Source organism: Triturus cristatus, chromosome 1_1 (assembly GCF_964204655.1).
Source record: "Triturus cristatus chromosome 1_1, aTriCri1.1, whole genome shotgun sequence".
Lineage (NCBI taxonomy): Eukaryota > Metazoa > Chordata > Amphibia > Caudata > Salamandridae > Triturus > Triturus cristatus.
In genome coordinates, this window is record NC_140579.1 from 425,637,675 (window position 1) to 425,663,232 (window position 25,558).

Genomic DNA, 25,558 nt, shown 5'->3' on the forward strand with positions numbered 1-25,558 from the left:
GTGTACAGAGTCCACAGTCCCCCAGAGGGTGATAGAGGTCAAAGTTAGGTATGACCTTACTCTCAAAAGTGGTAGCTTGGTCGAGCAGTAAGGCAGTACCAGAGGACAGTGTAAAGCATTTATTGTACACACTCAGTCAGCAAATGGTTTCACACACTCAATAACTGAACTCTAGGCCAATGGTTTATATATATAAAATATATGCTTGTTTTATTTTTAGAACCACAAAGGGGGTAAAAATATACTTTCTCAGAATGAGAGGTTGAATATAAATACTTTTGTCTTAAGCAATAAATTTGTGTAAACAGTCACAGTTGGTTGCAATAAACAATCCTATTTCCTAAACATAACAATGCATTGAGCTCAATGGTAAATTCAGGTTATTTGTAATAAATTACTTTTCAGATTACTTTTGGAATTCCAGGTCTGGCTCCTAGAACCAGCCTGGGGTCAGTATTCAGAATCAAGTGATGAAAGTCGACTTAATAACTGTAATGATTTTTAAATAATATTTAGCTATTTCAACAGTTAGCACTTAGAAAATATTTCAAAGAAAACATTCAATGGATTTCTATGGCAAGAAATTCAAATTGCAGGTAGAGTACTTTATCGTTACTTTAGTAATCCAGGACTGGGTGCCTAGACCCAGGACTGGGGTTCTTATCAAAAGCAGGTAAGTAATTTCGTTTGCAGAAATGGTACGATTTTAAAAGAATATTTCAAATTTGCAAAAATAGACACTTAGAAGAAATTTCACAGAAAAGCAGACAATGTTTTCCTATGGGAGAAAAATGAGTTAGAGGTAAGTATAGTTGTGGACACTTTTCCGAGTCAGGGCTGGGCACCAAGATCCAGCACTGGGAGCTCACCTAGGAGCAGGTGAGTAAATTCGTTTTTGTCACTTGGCTGATTTTTGGTGAATTTTTGCAGTTTTGAAAAGTTCACACTTAGAAGATTTTTGAAGAAAAAGCCAGTCAATGTTACCCTATGAGGAAAATGAAGTTAGCGGTTTAAGGGTAAGTACTCGACTGGCAGAGTTGAAATTCCGGGCATAGACTCAGGGGTCCCCCAGTGTCAGGTAGGTACAGTTGGTTCACCCTCAGCGGTTTCAGGACGGCCGGGTGCAGAGAGAGTTAGGCCCAATGTTATCCTATGAGGGATAGGGGGGCCTTGGTTGGTGGCTGCTGTCTGGCAAGCCACGCGGCTGTGGGAGCTGGGCTCCTGGTCACTTACTCAGGGCAAGTGGGGAAGTAAGTTAGTGTAGAGAGTGCACTGCCAGGGCCTCTCGGGCGGCTGGGTGCAGGGTGCTTTTGAGCCCTCGGGCGCTCAATGGAAATCAATTGGAATGTTCCGGTTTGGAAAAAGGCTGCAAGCTCGGGGACGAGGATGCTTCAGGTGCCACCACCACTTCGAGAGGTAAGTTGGGTAGTTGTAGGTTAGGTGGGTACCCCGGGATTGGGCACAGGGGGCCGCAGGGCGCCGGGTGCAGGGGTGCCTTTTGATGTCGGAAATCTTACCCTCTGGTTGATTGCGGTTGGGGTGGCACTCTGTTCTGAGGCTGCAGGCTTCTTCCGGAATGTCGCGGGGGGTCCTTGGGTGCCGGACTCGGGGTCACAGTCGCCGTGGGGTCGTCCTCAGGGTCTTTGTCTACTCCGGCACTGGCCAGGCTTGGCTGGTGCAGAGTGTGTTGGGTCCGCGGTTCCGGGCTGCTGCCAGGGGTTAAAAATAGGTTTCTTGAGTAGAGCCTCTACTCATGGGAGTCCCAGGGGCTTAGAGCCAAAAGGTAGCCAGGTCCTCCGGGGTTGGTGAGGTTGCTGGCCACGAGAGATGCCGCGCTGGTGCAGGTTCGAGAGTCGACAGGCCGGTAGGGCTGGGGCCAAAGCAGTTGGTGTCTTCTTCTCTTTTTAGCAGCTGCAGGGCAGGTCCTTGTTCTTCTTGCTCTTCTTGTAGTTTTCTATCTGGAATCTGAGGAAGGAAGGTTCAGGGTGCCCCTAAATACTAGATTTAGGGGCGTTACAGGTAGGTGAAGGCCAGGGACCAATGGGTCCTTGTCCTGGGGTGGGTACACCCCCTATCCTGCCTCTCTCCTGTGGGAAGGGGGCAGTAGCCTAATCCTGATAGGGTAGGGCCTCCCATCTTCAAGATGGCGAGAGCTCGGAGATGTGCTTCACCTCGCCTCCCCCACCTGAGGGGTGGGGTGGGCAGGCTGGCACATCCCCTGTCCTTGTATGGGGTTTCCGGCCAAGCTTCCCGCCAGAGTGGGGGGTTGCAGTGGCCTGGGGAAACTCCAAATGGCGGCATGCCTTTGAAGCTTCCCTTTGCTGGTCCTGGGGGAGGAGATTTCTCGCCTCACCCAGGATGTGCATTGTTGCAGGCCCGGGAGAGCAGGAGCTCTCCCACCCAGGGGTCCAGCAACGTGTCTGCTGTGTGGCAGCCTGGGCAGCCTCAGAGCAGACGTGGATTGTAAGTTAGCTGTAAGGGGGCATCTCTAAGATGCCCTCTGGGGTGCTTAGTACATTAAATCCCACACTGGCATCAGTGTGGGTTCAATGTGCTGAGAAGTTTGATACCAAACTTCCCAGTCTTCAGTGTTGCCTTTATGGTGCTGTGGGGCTCGTGTTTGACGAGCTCTCAGCACCATGTACTCTTAAATGACAGCACTGCACTTACAGTGCCCAGGAATGGACCCGGGTACTGTAGGGGCACAGGGCTCCTGCGCCCACACCATAGGTGTAATGCACCCAGCTAGAGGGGTGGCTGACATATGCCTTGGCAGTGTAGGTGGTGGGCATGGTACACAGTGATGTGTGCCATGTCGACTCTTTGTTTTGTCCTGCACCCAGACACTCAGCCTGCAAGGGCAGTGTGTGTGTGTAAGGGTACAGGGCCTCTGAGGGTGGCACAATGATTGCTGCAGCCCTTAGAGGCCTTCCCTGGCCACAAGGCCCTGGGTACCTAGGGTACCATTTACTAGGGGCTGACATGTGGCTAGGGTTTGCCAATTTGGAATTTGTGTGGTTTAAGGAAGGAACATAGGCCCTGGGCATCTGATTGGCAGGAACCCAGGGTACACTCAATCAAAGTACATTCAGCAATTTAGCAAAAAGTGGGGGCATACCATGCAAGAAAGATGGCACTTTCTCACAATGACTTTTTACTTTTTTCTAATCACACACGATCGTAAAGCATGATCAACAGTCACCTTCAAATTGACAATTATTTTTGCTTCGATTTATTCCTATTTTATTACATTTTTCAGGATTTCTCCTGACGAAGGGTATCTCATACCCGAAATGCATTGGGGCTAATCCGTCAGTTGTGGTTTTTGAACACGTTGAACCATTGGAATGTTTACACTATTCAGATCCTCGTGACTACAATGAAGATCATCTTCTAGTGGATAAAAATAAAAATTCTACTTTTTTGAAATACATTGAATCATTTGCGACGTACTCGCGACTTACAGGCTGTGCTATAGGAGGGACACCACACTTGGTTGAGTGGTGCAACTAGCTCAAGATCATCTCCAACGCCAACATCCAAGAGGAAGGCAATGGAATAAAAAATAATCTTAGATTGCTGTTTATTTCAATGAAAGTCCTTTGTATCATTAAAGGAATCAGCCTCAAAAAGGTCATACCCTACAGAGTACCCCAGCTTCCATGTGGAACCTCAGCACAGTCCTCACCAGATTAATGAGTCCACCCTTGAACCTATGCACTCAGTCCGGTGCAGTTCAACTCCTGGAAGGTTGCCTTCCTCAATCAATCAATAAGTCCATTTGTAGAGCGCACTACTCACCCGTAGGGGTCTCAAGGCGTTGGGGGTGGGGGTGCTGCTACTGCTCGAACAGCCAGGTATTCAGGAGTCTCAAGTTATCACCTCACTTAGATGCATCAGCGAGCTGCAAGCACTCGCAGTACAGGAGCCTTTCATCCAGATCCATAGGGATAGGGTCGTTCTTAGAATTAACCCTTAGTTTCTCCATAAGGTGGTATCCCAAGTTCCTCTCTAAGGTTGTGCCCCCTCCCATCGTAACCATACTATAGTTAAAGAGCTGTTTGTCAACATATATGGAAAGCGATGCTGTTTCCAAAAGTCAAAATAGATCCATATATGGATCTATTTCAGAGAAATCAGACTGAAAAGATTGCTCAAACTACCACACAATAGCCTTAATATCACATGCCAGTAAGATCATACTGAGGATCATACAAGCAAGACTGCAACATTACATGGAGCACAAATTGCCAGATGTACAAGCTTGATTCATAAAGGGAAGAGGAACGTCAATTTTGTCGACATTTGAAATTGAAAAATATTTTTATTTACAAACGTACTTTACCTTCTTGCAAAGATCTTGGTCTTAAAATAACATACAAACAAAGCTTATTTTTCCAAAATTGGTGTGGATCTCCTTTTTGAGTCGCATGTCCATTATTGGTCAATGTTGTGCAATAAATGTGTTACATTCCTCTGTGTTAGGCCTAAGGCTGCTCGCCCACACTACCACTAATAGAGCACTTTATGTTTTACATTGAGCCCTGCACACTTTTGGGGGACCCCTGGACACTCTGCACTGTATAACCACCTAGTGGCATACCATATCCAGAGCCAGCTTTCTACACTGGACGAAGTGATATAGAGCAAAGACGTCTCACTGACAACAAAGATATGAATTGTCAAAGAAGTGCTCTTACCTGTAACCATGCATGGATGGGAAAGCTGGACGACTAATAAAAATTAACATTGAAGACTTGACTCCTTCAAACTCTGGTGCTGGTGAAGGATTTTTCTTATCCTATGGACTGCTAGAAAAACTAATACATCAATACTTGACCAGGTCAAGGTGGAATTTTCATTAGAATTGTTTAATAAAAATGTATCTCAAATATTTTGGCCACATAATGAGAAGACTCCTTTATAAAGTAAGTTGTGTTGGAAATGATGGGAAAAAAACAGAAGAGAGAAAGACCAAGATCACGGTGGTTAGACAGAGTCAAGAATTTTTACAAATTAGAATCTCCAAGACCTAAATAATTTTGTTATCGACTGAAACAATCGGAGAATTTTTTTCTATCAAATCACCAAGACTGATACGACTGATAAAACAGCAACAATAATTTACATATATATTGGGACATTGTGGGCTTACAGTTGACATCCTAGGAAGCCATAATGACTCTGGTCTGGTTGACTGACAAAAGTCAAATAAAAGTTACAGTTAAATGAACCTTCAGACTCAACCACTAGATGGCAGGATAATGCACAGAATGTGAATGTAGAAGAGCTTCAAGATGCGATATCATTGTCGTAGGTGAGTAACTGGTTTCTTTGCATTTTTGTGCAGGAAGGCCAGTTCAGACTTATAATTCCATTACCAAAGCTAATTGTATGGAAAGCTGCAAAATACAGCACTGTTTAGATGCTGCGATATTTCTCTTTTTATAGTTTAATTGAATGTTCTCTTTGAAACACATCACTGAAAGTATTTTGGTTGCCAAGCCATTGCAGCCATCTAGTTTCAATGTGATCAAATGTTTGTATTGTGTTATTGTATGGTACTTGACTTGTAAATATATTGTACATGTTTTTTAGTAACCACAAAAGTACGACTGTGGGCCCTGTAGAGAAGTTTTGTAACTGCTCTATTAAAACATTGACTCATTAAAGTCCTATGGAGGGGCGCATTTGCAGTCTATTTGATGGCAGATTGTGGGTGCTTAAAGTTTGACAGTACCTAACAGTTTAAAGTCCTGCTCCAATGGCTCTTCCATTGCAGGTGTCTGTTCCTCATGATGTATTCTTTCTCTGTCATGCAGTTTGCACGTGGACAGGAACAGCACTGGTGGATTGGGCTGAATTCCAATGAAAACTATGGGCCCTTCAGGTAGGTCTACAGATTATGCTGGTAGGGCATGATATGCCCAAAAAGAAGGGCACAAGCAGTACTTTGAAGCCAAAACCCATTGGACCAGAAGGACATCTCCCTGTCACAACTCTTTGAACACATAGCATTTTTTTACCATAAGTGGACGCTTTACTGTCTCAACGTGCTGTTGCTACTGAAAGGCTTACAGGACTGGGGCAGAGTATTCGGCCACTACCTGACTGACTCTACCCCAATGTAAAAATCCTTTCAGAGACAGAGGCAGTCTGTCCAGCTTCTGATCATCTTCTGCCATGTAACTCCTGCCCCAGTCCCCTCCCGAAGCACAACATTGTCAAGATTTTGGCCTCTGACTCTGGAGTGGACGGACTGAGTACCATCTTGAAGCTGCAGTGTATGCTCCCACGTACACAAAAAATGAATGGTAAAAAATGTTTGATACTTCATACTCTTTAGATGCAAACATTGTCTAGGCACTGGTAGGAGGGAGCCTCGCCCCAGATCCCTGAAGCCCAGTCCCCCATGCTCTCTATAAAGCCCTCAAGAGTTCTCTAGATAGATTGTTGTTTGCCTTTTATATATTATTTCTAATAACGTGCACATATACAACGGCAGAAGAAAAAAATTGCAACATAGAAAAACATACATTATAAAGAGCAAACATCTCTGCAGATGGAATACTTTTAGGTATTGATATATCCTGCCACTCCGATTGTTCAAACAGCAGGTCCTCTAGTGTGGTGAACTCTACCCTCTTTCCCCCGCTGAATGATAGGCTCTCTGCGCACTTGTCACTACAATTTTGAAGGTATTGCCTATTTTTATTTTTGCAGGTGGTCCGATGGCACTCTCCTCAACTTCGTCTCCTGGGCGCATGGCAAGCCCCGTCCTATCTCCAAGGATAAGAAATGTGTGTACATGACAGCGTGCCGAGGTGAGGGATCCTTTTGTGTATTTGAATTGCATTGTCACAAGCATCTGGGCTTTTCCACTGAAGATGAGGATTGCCCTTCTGGGACTCACATCAAGTTTCTAAAACATCTCAAACACTTTCTTAAGGCTTACAGTCCATTAACCTTACATCATGCATAGCACAGCTCAACATCTAAGCACCTGATGGCATTGAGATAGGCAGAGAAGTAGTTATTTTAGGACAGATGGCAGCCTGGGTGTCTTAGTGTTTTGTTGCATATCTAGCTTGATGCCCATGTACAATGGCTGAAACCTTCAGATAGACTACTTGGGCATCTGATCTTAACCCATGCAGTGAGCTGATCTAAGAACCCAAGATCACAACAGCGTTGTGCACACTTCAAGGCATCCTTTTGCATGGTGTTGTAGAGCTATAGTGATAGTGAGTAATCGTCCAAGTAATTCTGCATGACTGTGAGTGCATCATTCAATAAGTCCGGTTTGCCCTAGCTGGTTAAACAGGTGTGGTGTGCACTCTTGCCCAGTTAGTTAGTATTACCATAGCCCAACTCAACCAAAACTCACTTAGGCAGGAACAGCAGTCCAGAGTGATCCAAAAAGACAAATAGGACCTTGGATATGCTATATTTACTAAGTGTCCTTTGGCAATGGATTACACATGAGGTCTGTTGGCCACATGGCTGGCAGAGTTTTATTCTCATGAAAGAAAGTTCGAGGCATATGAGCTGCAGATTACACACTTTTGCATAGATCGCCATCTGGTGTTGGGCCCGGATGTTTGCAGTTTGTTTTTCCTCTTGGAAAGTCTTTGGAAGTCACAAGGTCGGTGACTCCTCCTTTGGATCGTATTGCGCATGGGCTTCGGCTCCAGCCTCAGATTGTTTTTTCCGCCATCGGGCTCGGATGTAATCTTCGCGCTCCGGTTCTGAACATTTCCAGTTCGACGATCGAAGCGGAATCCTCACCTCACATCGCGGTATTGTTTCGATCGCGATCTCCTCAATCAACGCACCTTCTCATCGACAAATCTTCGGTTCCAGTCCCCGGCTGATGGAAAGAAATCCATTCAAGAAGTGCCCTCGATGTGGGTCCAAATTCCCCCACACCGATCTTCATGAGGTGTGCAACCTCTGCCTCTCCCCTGAACACGAGGCTCGAGACTGTCCGGCCTGTAAGTCTTTCAGATCGAAAAAGACTATTCGGGACCGAAGAGCCAGACGAAACATGGCACACTCCTCTACCTCCGTTCCAGTCGACATCTTCGGAGACGACATCGAAGATCCGGGACAGCAGCGCACCGAAGAGGACCTCATCAGTGCTTCCGAAGCCGACGACTCAGATGTGGAGGACATCACTCCGGCGCAGAGGGTCGTGAGTAATATACCCGCGCCGACACCCAAAAAGGCTTCGGTCACGCCTTCGCCTCCAGGCCTAGGCAAGACCAGAGACACTGCTTCACATACCCCACCTTCGGGCCCGGTGAAGAAGCCAAATAAGCCTTCCGGCGGCTGGGGCTCGAGCCAGCCTGCCAGCGGCACCGAAAAAGAAACCGGCCTCTACCTCGACACCGAGCTCCGCACCGAAGTCCTCGGGGTCGAAACCCAGCGCTTCCGTACCGACGCCATCTTCGGTACCGACCAAACCCCATAAGGCCCTCGGCACCGACACTTCCACGCCGAAGCCCACCTCGGCGCCGACCAAGAAATCGGAGGTTCCCAAGCCCAGTGCTAAGCAAACTGGCACAGACAAGCCTAAAAAGTCATCGGCCCGAAGACTTCGGCGCCGACGGACCAAACATTGTCCCAGGAGCTATTTACACCGGATCCCTTACAAAAAACTCTCACCAAGGATCCAAAAACTGGACATTTGGCACTCTCTTCCAAAAAGAGATATTTGGACAAACCGGCTCCGCCTCCACCTCCAAAGAGGAAGGACTCTGCTACCTCCCCTTTCAGAATACCTTCCCCACCTCCTCCACCCTCTCCACCTCCGCCCCCACCTCATCGCTCTCCGACCCTGTCTCCAGACGATGATGATCAGGGGGACCCATATCACGATCCAGGGGATGTGCCCCAAGACCCCACCCCTACAGGATCCCCAGACCCATGGGACAACTACAATAACCCAGATATTCCAGACGTCCCACAAGATGACCTTTACCCTTCCAGGCCATCTCCACCGGAAGACTCATTAGGTTTCCACCACCTACTTCAAAGGGCGGCAAATTATCACGGGGTAGAGTTACACACTGACCCAGTGGAGGAGGATTTCCTCCTCGACACTTTTGATACCGCACATAGGTCTACCTCCATACTACCTATGCTCAAGGGGGTGGTAAAACATGCGCCAGTGGTTTTTAAGGACCCAGTCAGGGCCAGGGTCATTAACCCACGCATAGAGAAAAAGTACAAAGCTGCCCCCACAGATCCTGCCTATATCAAAGGGCCAGCGCCACTAGATTCCCTAGTGGTCTCCACTGCACGAAAAAGGTCGAATTCCCAGGCGTCAGGCGAAGCACCACCACCTGACAAAGAGTCAAAGCTACTGGACGCGTCAGGAAAGCGCACTGCGTCACAGGCAGCCAATATATGGCGTATCGCCAACACCCAAGCGCTATTGGCCAGATACGATAGGGCACATTATGATGAATTAGAAACCATAATGCACCACCTCCCTGACAGATACAAAACTAGGGCCAATGAATTAATTCAAGAGGGTAAGACAATAACTAACACCTCCATACGCTGTGCCTTAGATGCAGCAGACACAGCCTCCAGGGCCATTAATACTAGCGTCCTCCTCCGTCGCCATGCTTGGCTAAGAATATCAGGTTTCAAACCAGAGGTGCAAGCCTCCATCCTGAATCATCCCTTTGACCAAGAACACCTATTCGGCCCAAAGGTAGATGAGGCCCTCGAAAAATTGAAGAAGGACACTGATACGGCGAAGTCCATGGGAGCCCTGCAGTCACACCCTCCTAGGCGCTCCTTTCGCCGCTCTTCCTTTCGGAGTACATCTAGAGGCTACTCCTCAGATAGCGCGTCCACTTCCTACAAATCCCCCACTCAGTCCACCTTCACAAGGGGTTATCAAAGAGGCGGCTATAGGGGAAATAATAATAAAGGCAGAGGCAAAACAAATACCGCCCGCTCTGCCACATTGCCTACCCAATGACTTCCCCCCGCTCCCTCCAGACCATCCCACTCCGGTCGGGGGCAGACTACAAAATTTCCTTCATGTCTGGGAGACCATCACCTCAGACAAATGGGTGACCCAAATTATTCGGTCAGGATACTGCCTGGAATTAACATCTACTCCCCCAAACATTCCACCCAGGCAGCGCCCAATGTCACAAGAACATTCCACATTACTAAAACAGGAGGTAATCTCCCTCCTACAAAAACATGCAATAGAACAAGCTCCCGTCAATCAGCAAAATGTAGGGGTCTACTCCCTATATTTCCTAATACCAAAAAGGGACGAGACTCTACGACCTATTCTGGGTCTCCGGCCCCTAAACACATACATACATTCAGACCATTTTCACAAGGTAACGCTTCAGCAGGTGCTTCCGCTCCTCTCCCAGAACGACTTCCTCACCACACTGGACTTGAAAGACGCATACTTCCACATTCCAGTACACCATGCTCACAGAAGGTACCTCAGATTTGTAGTGGACGGGCAACACTACCAGTTCAAAGTGCTCCCATTCGGAGTCACAACAGCACCACGGGTATTCACCAAGTGCCTAGCGGTAGTGGCGGCACACCTCAGAAGACAGCACATTCACGTCTTCCCATACTTGGACGACTGGCTGATAAAAGCCACGTCCTACAACCAATGTGTACACCACACCGCCACTACAATCCAACTACTTCACCAACTAGGCTTCACGGTGAACCACCAAAAGTCCCAACTAACACCATTCCACATAAAACAATACCTCGGTGCCACCATAGACACCTCAAAAGCCATAGCCTAACCCATTCCGGCCAGGATTGCAAGCATTCAGGCTTTGCGACAAAGATTCATACTTCAACACTCCCTTCCAGCAAGAGTGTTTATGCAACTGATAGGGATGATGGCCTCTTGCATTTTCATTGTACCCCACGCAAGACTCCAGATGCGTCCACTCCAAGAGTGCTTAGCGCGCCAATGGAACCAGGCCCAGGGGCAACTGACAGATCTGGTGTTGGTAGACTGTTGCACCCATCGCTCTCTGCAGTGGTGGAACACCACAAACCTTTCCAAAGGTCGACCGTTCCTGGACCCGGTTCCACAAATAATACTAACAACAGACGCATCGCTCTCCGGCTGGGGAGCTCATCTATTACACCTCACAGTGGAGGGCACATGGACGCCGCAACAAAAGTTACTCCATATCAACCATCTGGAGTTACTAGCAATCTCTCTAGCCCTAAAATCCTTTCAGGCACAGATTTTAGGCAAGGCAGTCCTCATTCGCACAGACAACATGACGGCCATGTATTACATTAAAAAACAAGGCGGCACACACTCTCCACAGCTCTCTCAACTAGCACAGAGCATATGGAGATGGGCAATTCCACACACAATCTTTCTCCTAGCCCAACATGTCCCAGGAGTCCAGAACACCATGACCGAACTGCTCAGCAGACAGACGCAGCTGATCCACGTGTGGGAACTTCACCCGCAGGTTCTTCACCCGTTCTTTCAAACGTGGGGGCATCCACAAATAGACCTATTCGCCACCCACGAAAACAAAAAATGCCCAAGCTTTGCCGCCAGATACCCACACCCATTGTCCAAAGGAAATGCGATATGGATGAACTGGTCAGGCAAATTTGCATACGCTTTTTCCACCTCTCCCACTAATTCCATTAGTGGTGCGAAAGCTACAACAGCATTCCCTCACGCTGATCCTAGTAGCTCCAACATGGGCCAGACAACCGTGGTACACCACGCTGCTGAAACTCTCGGTAGTACCACACCAAAAGCTACACCTCTCACCATGCCTCCTAACCCAGAACCATGGAGAGATCAGGCACCCGGACCCAGCTCAGCTCAACCTTGCGATCTGGCTCCTGAAATCCTAGAATTCGGGTACCTAAACCTTCCCCCTGACTGTATGAACGTCATCAAAGAAGCTAGACGCCCTACCACTAGAGCCTGCTACGCTGCCAAGTGGAAAAGATGTTGTTTATTGCCATAACAACACAATCAATCCTCTAGACGTGTCTATACAACACATCATATGCTACTTACTCCACCTACAAAAGTGTAATCTAGCATATACCTCCATTCGGCTACACCTCGCAGCAATTGCAGCTTACCTACAAAACAGGCAGCACCTATCACTTTTCAGAGTACCTGCCATTAAAGCCTTCATGGAAGGCCTAAAAAGAATAATTCCCCCCAGAGTACCACCCTCACCTGTGTGGAACTTAAATATCGTTCTCACAAGGCTAATGGGGCCGCCCTTCGAACCTTTGCATAAATGCGAACTGCAATTTCTCACATGGAAAACAGCTTTTCTTGTAGCCATCACTTAGAAGGGTCAGTGAGATACAAGCACTTACCATACAAGAACCTTTTCTTCAAATGCACCAGAACAAGGTTGTTCTCCGTACCAACCCAAAATTCCTACCTAAAGTAATTTCCCCTTTTCACCTAAACCAATCCGTAGAATTACCGGTATTTTTCTCGCAACCTCAAACTGGTGCAGAAAGGGCTCTACACACGCTAGATGTCAAACGAGCCTTACTTTACTATATCCAAAGAACACAACCTTTCAGAAAGACCAAACAACTGTTTGTCTCTTTCTCTCCACCACAGAAGGGCAACCCCATCTCAAAATCAGGGATAGCTAGGTGGATTGTAAAATGCATCCAGATTTGCTACCACAAAGCAAAACGAACTCTATCCGTTCCCCCTAAAGCCCATTCTACACGAAAGATAGGGGCTTCTATGGCTTTTCTAGGGAACATCCCATTAGATGATATCTGCAAAGCAGCTACATGGTCAACACCGCACACTTTCACTAAACACTACTGTGTAGATGTGCAAACCAAGCAACAAGCTAGTGTGGGCCAGGCTGTACTAAAAACACTATTTCAAACAACTGCAACAGATACCGGTGGTCGTCGCTAAGGTTGGGAACTGCTATATAGTCTATGCAAAAGTGTGTAATCTGCAGCTCATATGCCTTGAACGGAATATGCTACTTACCAGTATGCATCTGTTCTTGGCATGTAGAGCTGCAGATCTACACACGCCCACGCGCCTCCCCGGCTACCTGTTCCAGTCTATCTTATTTAGATACAACACACATGGGTTTCTTCACTGTTATTACTACGCTCCATCTTTCCCTGCTGGCAAAAAACAATCTGAGGAGGTAGCCGAAGCCCATGCGCAATACGATCCAAAGGAGGAGTCATCCACCTCGTGACTTCCAAAGACTTTCCAAGAGGAAAAACAAACTGCAAACATCCGGACCCAACACCAGATGGCGATCTATGCAAAAGTGTGTAGATCTGCAGCTCTACATGCCAAGAACAGATGCATACTGGTAAGTAGCATATTCCTTGTGCTCTGATAACAGTTTAGTCAAGGGCTTCCAAGAATTTTGGCTGAGAATCTGCATCTGCATAGTGCCGAGAAATTAAGTAGGTAGAGAGGGAGAGTTGATACCTTCTATGGAATGAACATTCGTATCAAGAGGATACAAAAGGTGTAGATGAAAATGAACCCTCTTAATTGGGAGTTCAGTGGTGATAGAGCATCCTGGTTGAATTCATTTTTGCATTTTCATGGCATCCTAGACTAGAGAGCTGGGAATTTATTTATGTTGTCATAAGCACAGAGAAACAGATTGAAAGACGTCATGTATGTCACTCTGGGACTTTGATCAGTGTAATTTCAATGTATGCCACCTGAACATAACTGGTCCATTTTCTGGCTTGTTCATGGGTGGGGGGCCACCGGCCTTTTTACTGAGAGCGTACAATGCAAGGGAAATATAAATAATCTTTTGTATAGTTGACATTTGTAGGAAGCTGTCTGTCTATATAATACACCAAAATGAGGTACACTATGCAGAGAGTCCAGGCGACCGTTACTGGTTTACAAGGGTTCTAATAATAATCCCTAGCGCTCTCTTTTGTGGTAGTGTGGGTGAGCAGTATAGGCTTATAAGAGTAAAGGCTTATACGCATTTATTGCACACACAGTCAGGAAGCGAGACACACACACTATAAAGGAATCCAACACAAATGTATAAACATAACACAGATTTTTATATGAATTTAGACACCAAGATCATTGTAATCAAGTAAGTACTTTTCGAGATAGTCGTTTAACAATCGGTAATGTTATGTTGCGGGGAAAAACATATACTGCACCCGGTCACTTGGCAACAACTTACAGGGCTGTTCTTCTGGACTTAAGGTAAGTATGGGGCAAGGTCTAAGGCAGCATCAGCAGGTCACCTCGGTCTGCTCTGGGGCGTCCGGGTGCAGAGGTGATTTTCGGCATCGGGTGCTGTGAGAAAGTGGCTCTGTATATACTGTTCCCAAATAGGTACAGTGTGTACAGAGTCCACAGTCCCCAGAGGTTTGGCAGAGTCTAAAGTTAGATATAACCTTACTCTCTAAAGTGGTAGCTTGGTCGAGCAGTAAGGCGGTATCAGAGGACAGTGTAAAGCATTTGTTGTACACACTCAGTCAGCAAATGGTCTCACACACTCAAGAACTGAACTCTAGGCCAATGGTTTGTATATAAAAATATATGGTTGTTTTATTTTCGAACCAACAATAGGTATCAAAATATACTTTCTCAGAATGAGATGCTTTAGTTAAATACTTTGCAATAGGCAATTGACTTTTGTATGTAATAGTTACAGTTTGTTGCAATAGGCAACACAATTTCAAACACAATAATACATTGAGCTCAATGGGAATTTTAAGTTATATGCAATTGATTACTTTCAGGAATACTTTCCTAACTCCAGGACTGGATCCTAGATTCAGTCCTGGGACAGTTCTTGGAAACAAATGAGTAAATACGTTTTAGTTACTGTTGTGATTTTGTAATAATATTTTGCTATTTTAAAAGTTGACACTTCGAAACTTTTTCTAATCAAATTACCAGTGTTATCCTTTGGGAGGAAATTCACTTAGCAGGTAAGTGGGGTTATAGTTACTTTTTCTAGGTCAGTGTTGGATCCTGGATCCAGCACTAGTGTACCACCTGTAAGCAGTTGAGAAACTGCGTTTAAGTTATACAGGCGATTTTTAACAAATATTTATACGTTTGCAAAATCGACACAGAAGAAACTTCACAGAAAAACAGTCAATGGTTTCCTATGGAAGAAAATTCAAGTTATAGGTAAAGTATGTTCTTGTTACTTTTGTAATCAAGTGCTGGGCTCCTAGGCTCAGTACTGGGACATCTATCTAAAACAGGTAAGTAATTATGTTTTCACAGTTGGTACGATTTTTAAAGAATATTTGTAGTTTGCAAAAATCGACACTTAGAAGAAATTTCACAGAAAAACAGTCAATGGTTTCCTATGGGAGCAAATTGAGTTAGTGGTAAGTACGGTCGTAAGTACTTTTCAGGGTCAGTGGTAGGCACCAAGATCCAGCACTGGGATCTCTCCTAGTAGCAGGTGAGTATTTCCGTTTTCGTTACTCGGTTGGTTTTAGGGGAATATTTTAAAGTTTAGAAACTCCACACTTAGAAGAAATGTCAAGAGAAACCAGTCAATGTTACCCTATGAAAGAAAAGTGAGTTATCGGCTTTTGGGTAAGTACTCGACTGGCAAAGTTAGGGTTCTGGGCATAGACTCAGGGGTCTCCCAGGGTCAGGTAAGTACAGTTGTTACACCCTCAGCGGCACAGGGGCAGCCGGGTGCAGAGTGAGTTAGGCCCAATGTTATCCTATGAGGGATAGGGGGGCCTTGGTTGGTGGCTGCTGTCTGGCAAGCCACGCGGCTGTGGGAGCTGGGCTCCTGGTCACTTACTCAGGGCAAGTGGGGAAGTAGGAAGGAATAGAGTTTTCACTGCCAGGGCCACTCGGGCGGCTGGGTGCAGGGTGCTTTTGAGCCGTCGGGCGCTCAATTGATTTCTATGGGAAATCTCCGGTTTGGAAAAAGACTGCAGGCTCGGGGCCGAGGACTCTTCAGGTGCCACCACCACTTCGAGAGGTAAGTTGGGTAGTTGGAGGATAGGTAGGTACCCCGGGATTGGACACAGAGGGCCGTGGGGCGCCAGGTGCAGGGGTGCCTTTTGGTGTCGGGAAATCTTACCCTCTGATGATCGCGGTTGGGGTGGCACTCTGTTCTGAGGCTGCAGGCTTCACTTGGATTGTCGAGGGGGGTCCTTGGGTGCCGGACTCGGGGTCACAGTTGCCGTGGGGTCGTCCTCGTGGGTTTAGTTCACTCCGGCACCGGCCAGGCTTGGCGGGTGCAGAGTGGGCTGGGATCGCGGTTCCGGGCTGCTGCCAGGGGTGAAAGGTAGGTTCTGAGTAGAGCCTCTACTCATGGGAGTCCCAGGGGATCAGAGTTCAAAGGTAGCCAGGTCCTCCGGGGTTTCTGAGGTTGCTGGCCACAAGAGATGCCGGGTTTGGAGCAGGAGCAGGTTCAAGGTCGACAGGCCGGTAGGGCTGGGGCCAAAGCAGTTGGTGTCTCCCTCTCCTTCGCAGCTGCAGGGCAGGTCTTCGTTTCTTCTCGCTCTTTTTGTAGTTTCGGAATCTGTAATCTAGGGAAGGAAGGTTCAGGGTGCCCCTAAATACTAGATTTAGGGGCGTTACAGGTAGGTGAAGGCCAGGGACCAATGGGTCCTTGTCCTCGGGTGGGTACACCCCCTATCCTGCCTCTCTCCTGTGGGAGGGGGGCAGTAGCCTAATCCTGATAGGGTAGGGCCTCCCATCTTCAAGATGGCGAGAGCCCGTAAATGTGCTTCACCTCGCCTCCCCCACCTGAGGGGTGGGGTGGGCAGGCTGGCACATCCCCTGTCCTTGTATGGCATTTCCGGCCAAGCTTCCCGCCAGAGTGGGGGGTTGCAGTGGCCTGGGGAAACTCCTAGAGGCGGCAGGCCTTTGAAGCTTCCCTTTGCTCATCCTGGGGGAGGAGATTTATCACCTCACCCAGGATGTGCATTGTTGCAGGCCCGGGATAGCAGGGGCTCTCCCACCCAGGGGTCCAGCAACGTGTCTGCTGTGTGGCAGCCTGGGCAGCCTCAGAGCAGACGTGGATTGTAGGTTAGTTGTAAGGGGGCATCTCTAAGATGCCCACTGGGGTGCTTGGTACATTAAATCCCACACTGGCATCAGTGTGGGTTTAATGTGCTGAGAAGTTTGATACCAAACTTCCCAGTCTTCAGTGTTGCCATTATGGTGCTGTGGAGCTTGTGTTTGACGAGCTCTCAGCACCATGTACTCTTAAATGGCAGCACTGCACTTACAGTGCCCGGGAATGGACCTGGGTACTGTAGGGGCACAGGGCTCCTGCTCCTGTGGCCACACCATGGGCATAAGGCACCCAGCCAGAGGGGTGGCTGACATATGCCTTGGCAGTGTAGGTAATGGGCATGGCACACAGAGATGTGTGCCATGTCGACTCTTCATTTTTGTCCTGCACCCAGACACTAAGCCTGCAAAGGCAGTGTGTGTGTGTAAGGGTACAGGGCCTCTAAGGGTGGCACAATGAGTGCTGCATCCCTTTGGGGCCTTCCCTGGTCACAAGTCCCTGGGTACCTAGGGTACCATTTACCAGGGGCTGACATGTGGCCAGGGTTTGCCAATTTGGAGTTTGTGTGTTTTAAGGAAGGAACATAGGCCCTGGGCACCTGATTGGCAGGAGTCCAGGGTACACTCAGTCAAAGTACATTCAGCAATTTAGCAAGAAGTGGGGGCATACCATGCAAGAAAGATGGCACTTTCTCACACAACCCCCCCCCCCCCCCCCTCCTCCCAACGAAAGGTGATGAGACTAACCTTGTCCTATGGAGTCTTCATTGTCTAAGTGGATGAACCTGGAAAGTCCATCTGCATTGGCATGGGCAGTCCCTGGTCTATGTTCCACTTCAAAGTCCATTCCCTGTAGGGAGATGGACCACCTTAATAACTTTGGATTTTCCCCTTTCATCTGCATTAGCCATCTGAGAGGTCTGTGGTCAGTTTGAGCCAGGAAGTGAGTACCAAACAGGTATGGCCTCAACTTCTTCAGGGACCAAACCACAGCAAAGGCCTCCCTCTCAATGGCACTCCAACGCTGCTCTCTGGGGAGTAGCCTCCTGCTTATAAAAGCAACAGGTTGGTCTTGGCCTTCATCATTGGTCTGGGATAGGACCGCTCCTATCCCTAGCTCAGAGGCATCAGTCTGCACTATGAACTGCTTGGCATAATCTGGAGCTTTTAGAATTGGTCCTGAGCACATTGCTTCTTTCAGGGTGTCAAAAGCCTTTTGGCAACTAACTGTCCAGTTCACTTTCTTGGGCATTTTCTTGGAGGTGAGTTCTGTGAGGGGGGTCACAATGGACCCATACCCCTTCACAAATCTCCTGTAGTATCCAGTCAAGCCAAGGAATGCCCTGACTTGGGTCTGGGTTGTTGGAGCTATCCAGTCCATGATGGCCTGGATCTTGGGTTGTAAGGGCTGTACCTGGCCTCCACCTACAAGGTGGCCCAAGTACACCGCAGTGCCCTGCCCTATCTGGCATTTGGATGCCTTGATAGTGAGGCCTGCATGGTGCAGAGCCTCAAACTTTTCCAAGGTGGATCAGGTGATCCTGCCAGGTGGAGCTAAAGACAGCAATATCATCAAGATAAGCTGCACTAAAGGACTCCAGCCCAGCCAGGACATGGTTCACCAGCCTCTGGAAAGTGGCAGGGGCATTCTTTAACCCAAAGGGCATCACAGTAAACTGATAATGTCCATCAGGGGTGGAGAATGCTGTCTTTTCTTTGGCTCCTGGGGCCATGCCAATCTGCCAGTACCCTGCAGTTAAGTCAAAGGTACTGAGGAATTGGGCAGCCCCTAATTTATCTATCAGTTCATCTGCTCTTGGGATAGGGTGAGCATCTGTCTTAGTGACAGAGTTGAGCTCTCTATAGTCCACACAGAACCTCATCTCTCTCTTTTCACCCTGTTGATGAAGTTTGGGGACTAGAACCACTGGGCTGGCCCAGGGGCTCTCAGAGGGTTCAATGACCCCTAACTCCAGCATCTTGCTGACCTCAGCTTTGATGCTCTTCTTGACTTGGTCTGACTGTCGATAGATTTTGTTTTTGACAGGTGCATTGTCACCAGTGTCCACATCATGGGTACACCAGTTTGTCAGACCAGGGGTCAGGGAGAAGAGGCTAGCATACTGCTGCAAGACTTGCTTGCCGTCAGTTTGCTGTTTGGCAGAGAGGGTGTCTGAGAAGATCACACCCTCTACTGACCCATCCTTTGGGCTGTAGAAGAGGAGGTCAGGGAGAGGTTCACTCTCTGCTTCCTGCTCCTCATCAGTCACCATCAGCATGGTGATGTCAGCCCTGTCATTGTAGAGCTTGAGGCGGTTCACATGGATGACCCTCTTGGGTGTCCTGCTAGTGCCGAGGTCAACTAGATAGGTGACCTCACTCTTTCTTTCTAGGATAGGGTAAGGTCCACTCCATTTATCTTGGAGAGCCCTTGGTGCCACTGGCTCCAAAACCAACACCTGTTGCCCAGGTTGAAATTCAACCAGTGCAGCTTTTTGGTCATACCAGTGCTTCTGGAGCTCCTGGCTGGCCTCAAGGTTCTTGGATGCTTTTTTCATGTACTCAGCCATTCTGGATCTTAGGCCAAGCACATAGTCCACTATGTCTTGTTTGGGTTCTTGAAGAGGCCTCTCCCAGCCCTCTTTTACAAGACAAAGTGGTCCCCTTACATGATGACCAAACAGAAGTTCAAAGGGTGAGAAACCTACTCCCTTCTGTGGCACTTCTCTGTAAGCAAAAAGCAGGCATGGTAACAGGACATCCCACCTCCTTTTGAGTTTTTCAGGGAGCCCCATGATCATACCTTTCAATGTCCTGTTGAATCTCTCAACAAGGCCATTGGTTTGTGGGTGGTAGGGGGTAGTAAACTTATACTGCACCCCACACTCCTTCCACATGTGTGTTAGGTACAGAAGTTGGAACCTCTGTCTGAAACCACCTCCTTAGGAAAACCCACCCTGGTGAAGACACCCAGGAGGGCCTTGGCTACTGCAGGAGCTGTAGTAGTCCTAAGGGGAATTGCTTCAGGGTACCTAGTGGCATGATCCACTACCACTAGAATTAATTTGTTCCCCGAGGCTGTGGGTGGCTCAAGTGGACCCACAATGTCCACTCCTACCCTTTCAAAGGGGACCCCCACCACTGGTAGTGGGATGAGGGGGGCCTTTGGGTGGCCACCTGTCTTGCCACTGGCTTGACAGGTGACACAGGAGCTGACAAACTCCTTCACCTTTTGGTGCATCTGGGGCCAGTAGAAGTGACTCACTAGCCTTTCCCAAGTTTTGGATTGCCCCAGATGTCCAGCTAGGGGGATGTCATGAGCCAAAGTTAGGAGGAACTCCCTGTACTTCTGTGGCACTACCACCCTCCTGGTGGCTCCAGGAGTGGGGTTTCTTGCCTCAGCATACAGTAATCCCTCTTCCCAATAAGCTCTGTGGGTACCACTGACATCTCCCCTTGCTTCTGAAACAGCTTGCTGCCTCAGGCTTTCAAGAGTGGGACAGTCTCGCTGACCCTGGCACAGCTCTTCCCTAGAGGGTCCCCCTGGGCCCAAGAGTTCAACCTGGTAAGGGTCAAGCTCCATGGACTCAGTTCCTTCAGGGGTATCCAAATCCTCTCCCCGGGGAGAGGGGTTCTGAATGGTTTGCTGTGTAGAAGCTGGTTCCCCAGTCTTCTTTCCTTTTCTCTTGGTTGGCTGGGCCATTATTCCAGGCTCCAGACCTACTTTTTCACCCTTCCTCTTGCTCTGTGCTCTGGTTTGCACACACACCAATTCAGGGATGCCCAGCATGGCTGCATGGGCCTTTAGTTCAACCTCAGCCCAGGCTGAGGTTTCCAGATCATTTCCAAGCAGACAGGCAGCTGGCAACTTTGGAGAGACCACTACCTGCTTCAGGCCAGTAACCCCCCCCCCCCCCCCCCAGCCTAATGTTGCCATGGGATGACTAGTGGTGACACTGTCAGCGTTGGTGACTGGGTAAGACTTCCCAATCAAGTATTGCTCAGGGGAAACCAGTGTGTCTTTCACCATAGTGACACTGGCACCTGTATCCCTCAGAGATTCTACCCTAGTTCCATTCACCCAGGGGTACTGTAAGTATTTCTTTAAGTTGGGTGGCCACACGGCTACAGTTGCAAACTCCACTTCTCCCAAGGAGACTAGACTTGCTTCAGTGTGTTCCCAGATTTTCTCAGGGTACACCTCTGATCCCATTTGTATGCTTGCTGCCCCAGGAGTAGCTGTACTGGGTGCCTTAGGGGCTTTGTTTTGGGGGCAAGCTACAGTTAAGTGTCCTTGCTTCTTGCAGGTATTACACCAGGCCTTTAAGGGATCACAGTTCTTCCCCCTATATGGTTGGGGCACTTAGGGAGTAGTTTGGGTCCCACCCACCTGAACAGGTTTTTGGGGGCCCTTTGGAAGACTCAAACTTTTTATCTTGGGGATTCTCACCACCTTTCCCCTGGGGAGGTTTTGGGACCACTTTCTTTTGGTCACCCCCAGTGGTTGTCTTTGTCACCCTAGTCTTGACCTAGTGGTATGCCTTCTTTCCCAATTCTTGGGGAGAAATTAGACCTAGGTCTACCAAATGCTGATGCAACTTTTCATTTGTGCAGTTACACAAAATATGTTCCTTCATGAATAAATTGTACAATCCAGTAAAATCCTGCACACCATGTCCAGCTAACCAACCATCCAGTGTCTTCACTGAGAAATCTACAAAATCAATCCAGGACTGGGTCTGGGTTTTGTGAGCCCCCCTGAATCCAATTCTATACTCCTCAGTGGTGAATCCAAATCCCTCAATCAGAGCTTTCTTCATGAGGTCATAGGATCCTGCCTCTGGCCCAGAAATGGTCAGAAGCCTGTCTCTGCAGTTACCAGAGAACAGTTCCCACAGGAGTGCCCCCCAGAGAGGTTTCTTTACTTTTCTGATATCACAAGCCCTCTCAAAGGCTGTGAACCATTTGGTAATGTCATCACCTTCCTCCAATTTAGGGACAATCCCTTTGGGGATTTTAAGGTCAGAAGTTTCCTCCCTATCCTTATTTTTATTATTGCTGCCACCATTGATGGGTGCTAAACCCATCTCTCTCCTTTCTTTTTCTAGAGCCAGGAGCCTGGACTCTAGCTCTAATCTTTTGGCCAGCCTCATAAGGCTGTCCTCTTCACTGGGGGGTCCCCCAGTGTTCTCTCTGGGACCAGACCCACCTGTGTAGTCTCTAGGTGCACAGATGCTAATCCTTGGAGTGGAGGGTATGGTTGCCATCTCCTCCCTAGGGAATAGCATGGGGGTGTTGTTGTCAACCTCCTCTGCATCCCTTTCCTCATCTGACTGGCCATCACCATGTTCAGATGGGTGGTCCTTAGCATACTCAGCCAAGAGCTCCTGGAGCCCTAGTTTGGTTGGATGCAGGCCCATTTGTAAATTTTTAAGTTTGCATAAGGACCTCAATTCCTTGAAAGACAAGTGTAAGTAAGGTGTGAGGTCGAGCTCCTCCACCAGGTCCATGTTATTATTATCACTAATAGCTGCGTTTGTTTGAGACATTCTAACCTGACAGTTCTAACCCTCTACCCTGACTATAGTGACTTTTATTTTTCTAAAATTCTAATGGGACTTAAGCAAGGCCCTAGCAAGACTTTTAGTAATTTTGGAAAGACCAATCAGAATTCTAAAGGCAATTTTTAAGAGTTCTGTGGTATGGTCAGATGGTAACCAAGTAGTCCAACAAATGCAAGTTTGTATCCCACCGCTGCCACCAATGTGAGAAAGTGGCTCTGTATATACTGTTCCATTATAGGTACAGGGTGTACAGAGTCCACAGACCCCAAGGGTTTAACAGAGGTTAAAGTTAGATATAACCTTACTCTCCAAAGTGGTAGCCTGGTCGAGCAGTAATGCAGTATCAGAGGACAGTGTAAAGCATTTGTTGTACACACTCAGTCAGCAAATAGTTCCACACACTCAATAACTGAACTCTAGGCCAATGGTTTGTATATAAAAAATATATGCTTGTTTTATTTTAGAACCAACACTTGGAATTAAAATATACTTTCTCTACAGGAGATGTTTCATTAAAATACTTTTGTATATGCAATAGACTTTTTAGTAAACAGTTACAAGTAGTTGCAGTAAGCAACTCTATTTCTAAACACAATACATTGAGCTCAATGATAAATTCACATTATATGCAACAGATTACTTTTAGATTACTTTTGTAATTCCAGGCCTGGATCCTAGATCCAGTCCTGGGTCAGTTCTCAGAATCAGCTGTTGAAAGTCGACTTTGGTACTGTGATGATTTTAACTAATATTTAGCTATTTTAAAAGTTAGCACTTAGAAAATATTTCAGAGCAAAACAATCAATGATTCCCTATGGAAGAAAATGTAGGTTACAGGTACAGTAGGTTATCGTTACTTTTGTAATCCAGTACTGGGTGCCTAGACTCAGTACTGGGACCTTTATCCAAAACAGGTAAGTAATTACGTTTTCAGAAGTTATACGATTTTTGAGGAATATTTAGAAATTGCAGAAATCAACACTTAGAAGAAATTTCACAGAGAAACAGTCAATGGTTTCCTATGGAAGAAAAATGAGTTAAAGGTAAGTATAGTTGTGGGTACTTTTCAGAGTCAGTGCTGGGCACCAAGATCCAGCACTGGGAGCTCACCTAAGAGCAGGTGAGTAAATTCGTTTTTGTCACTCTTGCTGATTTTTGGTGATTATTTTGAGTTTTGAAAAGTCCACACTTAGAAGAATTTTCAAGAAAAAGCCAGTCAATGTTACCCTATGAGGAAAATGAAGTTAGCGGTTTACGGGTAAGTACTCAACTGGCAGAGTTGAAGTTCTGGGCATAGACTCAGGGGCCCCCCAGTGTCAGGTAGGTACAGTTAGTTCACCCTCAGCGGTTTCAGGACGGCCGGGTGCAGAGAGACTTAGGCCCAATGTTATCCTATAAGGGATAGTGGGGCCTTGGTTGGTGGCTGCTGTCTGGCAAGCCACGCGGCTGTGGGAGCTGGGCTCCTGGTCACTTACTCAGGGCAAGTGGGGAAGTAGGTTAGAGTAGAGTTTTCACTGCCAGGGCCACTCGGGCGGCTGGGTGCAGGGTGCTTTTGAGCTGTCGGGCGCTCAATTGATTTCTATGGCAAATCTCCGGTTTGGAAAAAGACTGCAGGCTCGGGGACGAGGACTCAGGTGCCACCACCACTTCGAGAGGTATGTTGGGTAGTTGGAGGATAGGTAGGTACCACGGGATTGGACACAGGGCCGTGGGGCGCCGGGTGCAGGGGTGCCTTTTGGTGTCGGGAAATCTTACCCTCTGTTGATCGCGGTTGGGGTGGCACTCTGTTCTGAGGCTGCAGGCTTCTCCTGGATTGTCGAGGGGGGTCCTTGGGTGCCGGACTCGGGGTCACAGTCGCCGTGGGGTCGTCCTCGTGGGTTTAGTTCACTCCGGCACCGGCCAGGCTTGGCGGGTGCAGAGTGGGCTGGGATCGCGGTTCCGGGCTGCTGCCAGGGGTGAAAGGTAGGTTCTGAGTAGAGCCTCTACTCATGGGAGTCCCAGGGGATCAGAGTTCAAAGGTAGCCAGGTCCTCCGGGGTTTCTGAGGTTGCTGGCCACAAGAGATGCCGGGTTTGGAGCAGGAGCAGGTTAGAGGTCGACATGCATGTAGGGCTGGGGCCAAAGCAGTTGGTGTCTCCCTCGCAGCTGCAGGGCAGGTCTTCGTTTCTTCTCGCTCTTCTTGTAGTTTCGGAATCTGTAATCTAGGGAAGGAAGGTTCAGGGTGCCCCTAAATACTAGATTTAGGGGCGTTACAGGTAGGTGAAGGCCAGGGACCAATGGGTCCTTGTCCTCGGGTGGGTACACCCCCTATCCTGCCTCTCTCCTGTGGGAGGGGGGCAGTAGCCTAATCCTGATAGGGTAGGGCCTCCCATCTTCAAGATGGCGAGAGCCCGGAGATGTGCTTCACCTCGCCTCCCCCACCTGAGGGGTGGGGTGGGCAGGCTGACACATCCCCTGTCCTTGTATGGGGTTTGCGGCCAAGCTTCCCGCCAGAGTGGGGGGTTGCAGTGGCCTGGGGAAACTCCTAGAGGCGGCAGGCCTTTGAAGCTTCCCTTTGCTCATCCTGGGGGAGGAGATTTATCACCTCACCCAGGATGTGCATTGTTGCAGGCCCGGGAGAGCAGGGGCTCTCCCACCCAGGGGTCCAGCAACGTGTCTGCTGTGTGGCAGCCTGGGCAGCCTCAGAGCAGACGTGGATTGTAGGTTAGTTGGCAGGGGGCATCTCTAAGATGCCCTCTGGGGTGCTTGGTACATTAAATCCCACACTGGCATCGGTGTGGGTTTAATGTGCTGAGAAGTTTGATACCAAACTTCCCAGTCTTCAGTGTTGCCATTATGGTGCTGTGGAGCTCGTGTTTGACGAGCTCTCAGCACCATGTAAATGTCAGCACTGCACTTACAGTGCCCGGGAATGGACCTGGGTACTGTAGGGGCACAGGGCTCCT

General features: G+C 48.1%; 1 protein-coding gene across 1 annotated transcript in view; it reads left to right on the plus strand.

The window, feature by feature from the left end:
- Nucleotides 1-25,558, plus strand: part of LOC146870357 (C-type mannose receptor 2-like) — a 937,589-nt gene that overhangs the window by 731,804 nt on the left and 180,227 nt on the right. The window contains 2 exon segments of the mRNA XM_085640508.1: nucleotides 5,823-5,890; nucleotides 6,724-6,824. Coding sequence (XP_085496634.1) covers nucleotides 5,823-5,890; nucleotides 6,724-6,824 — 169 coding nt within the window.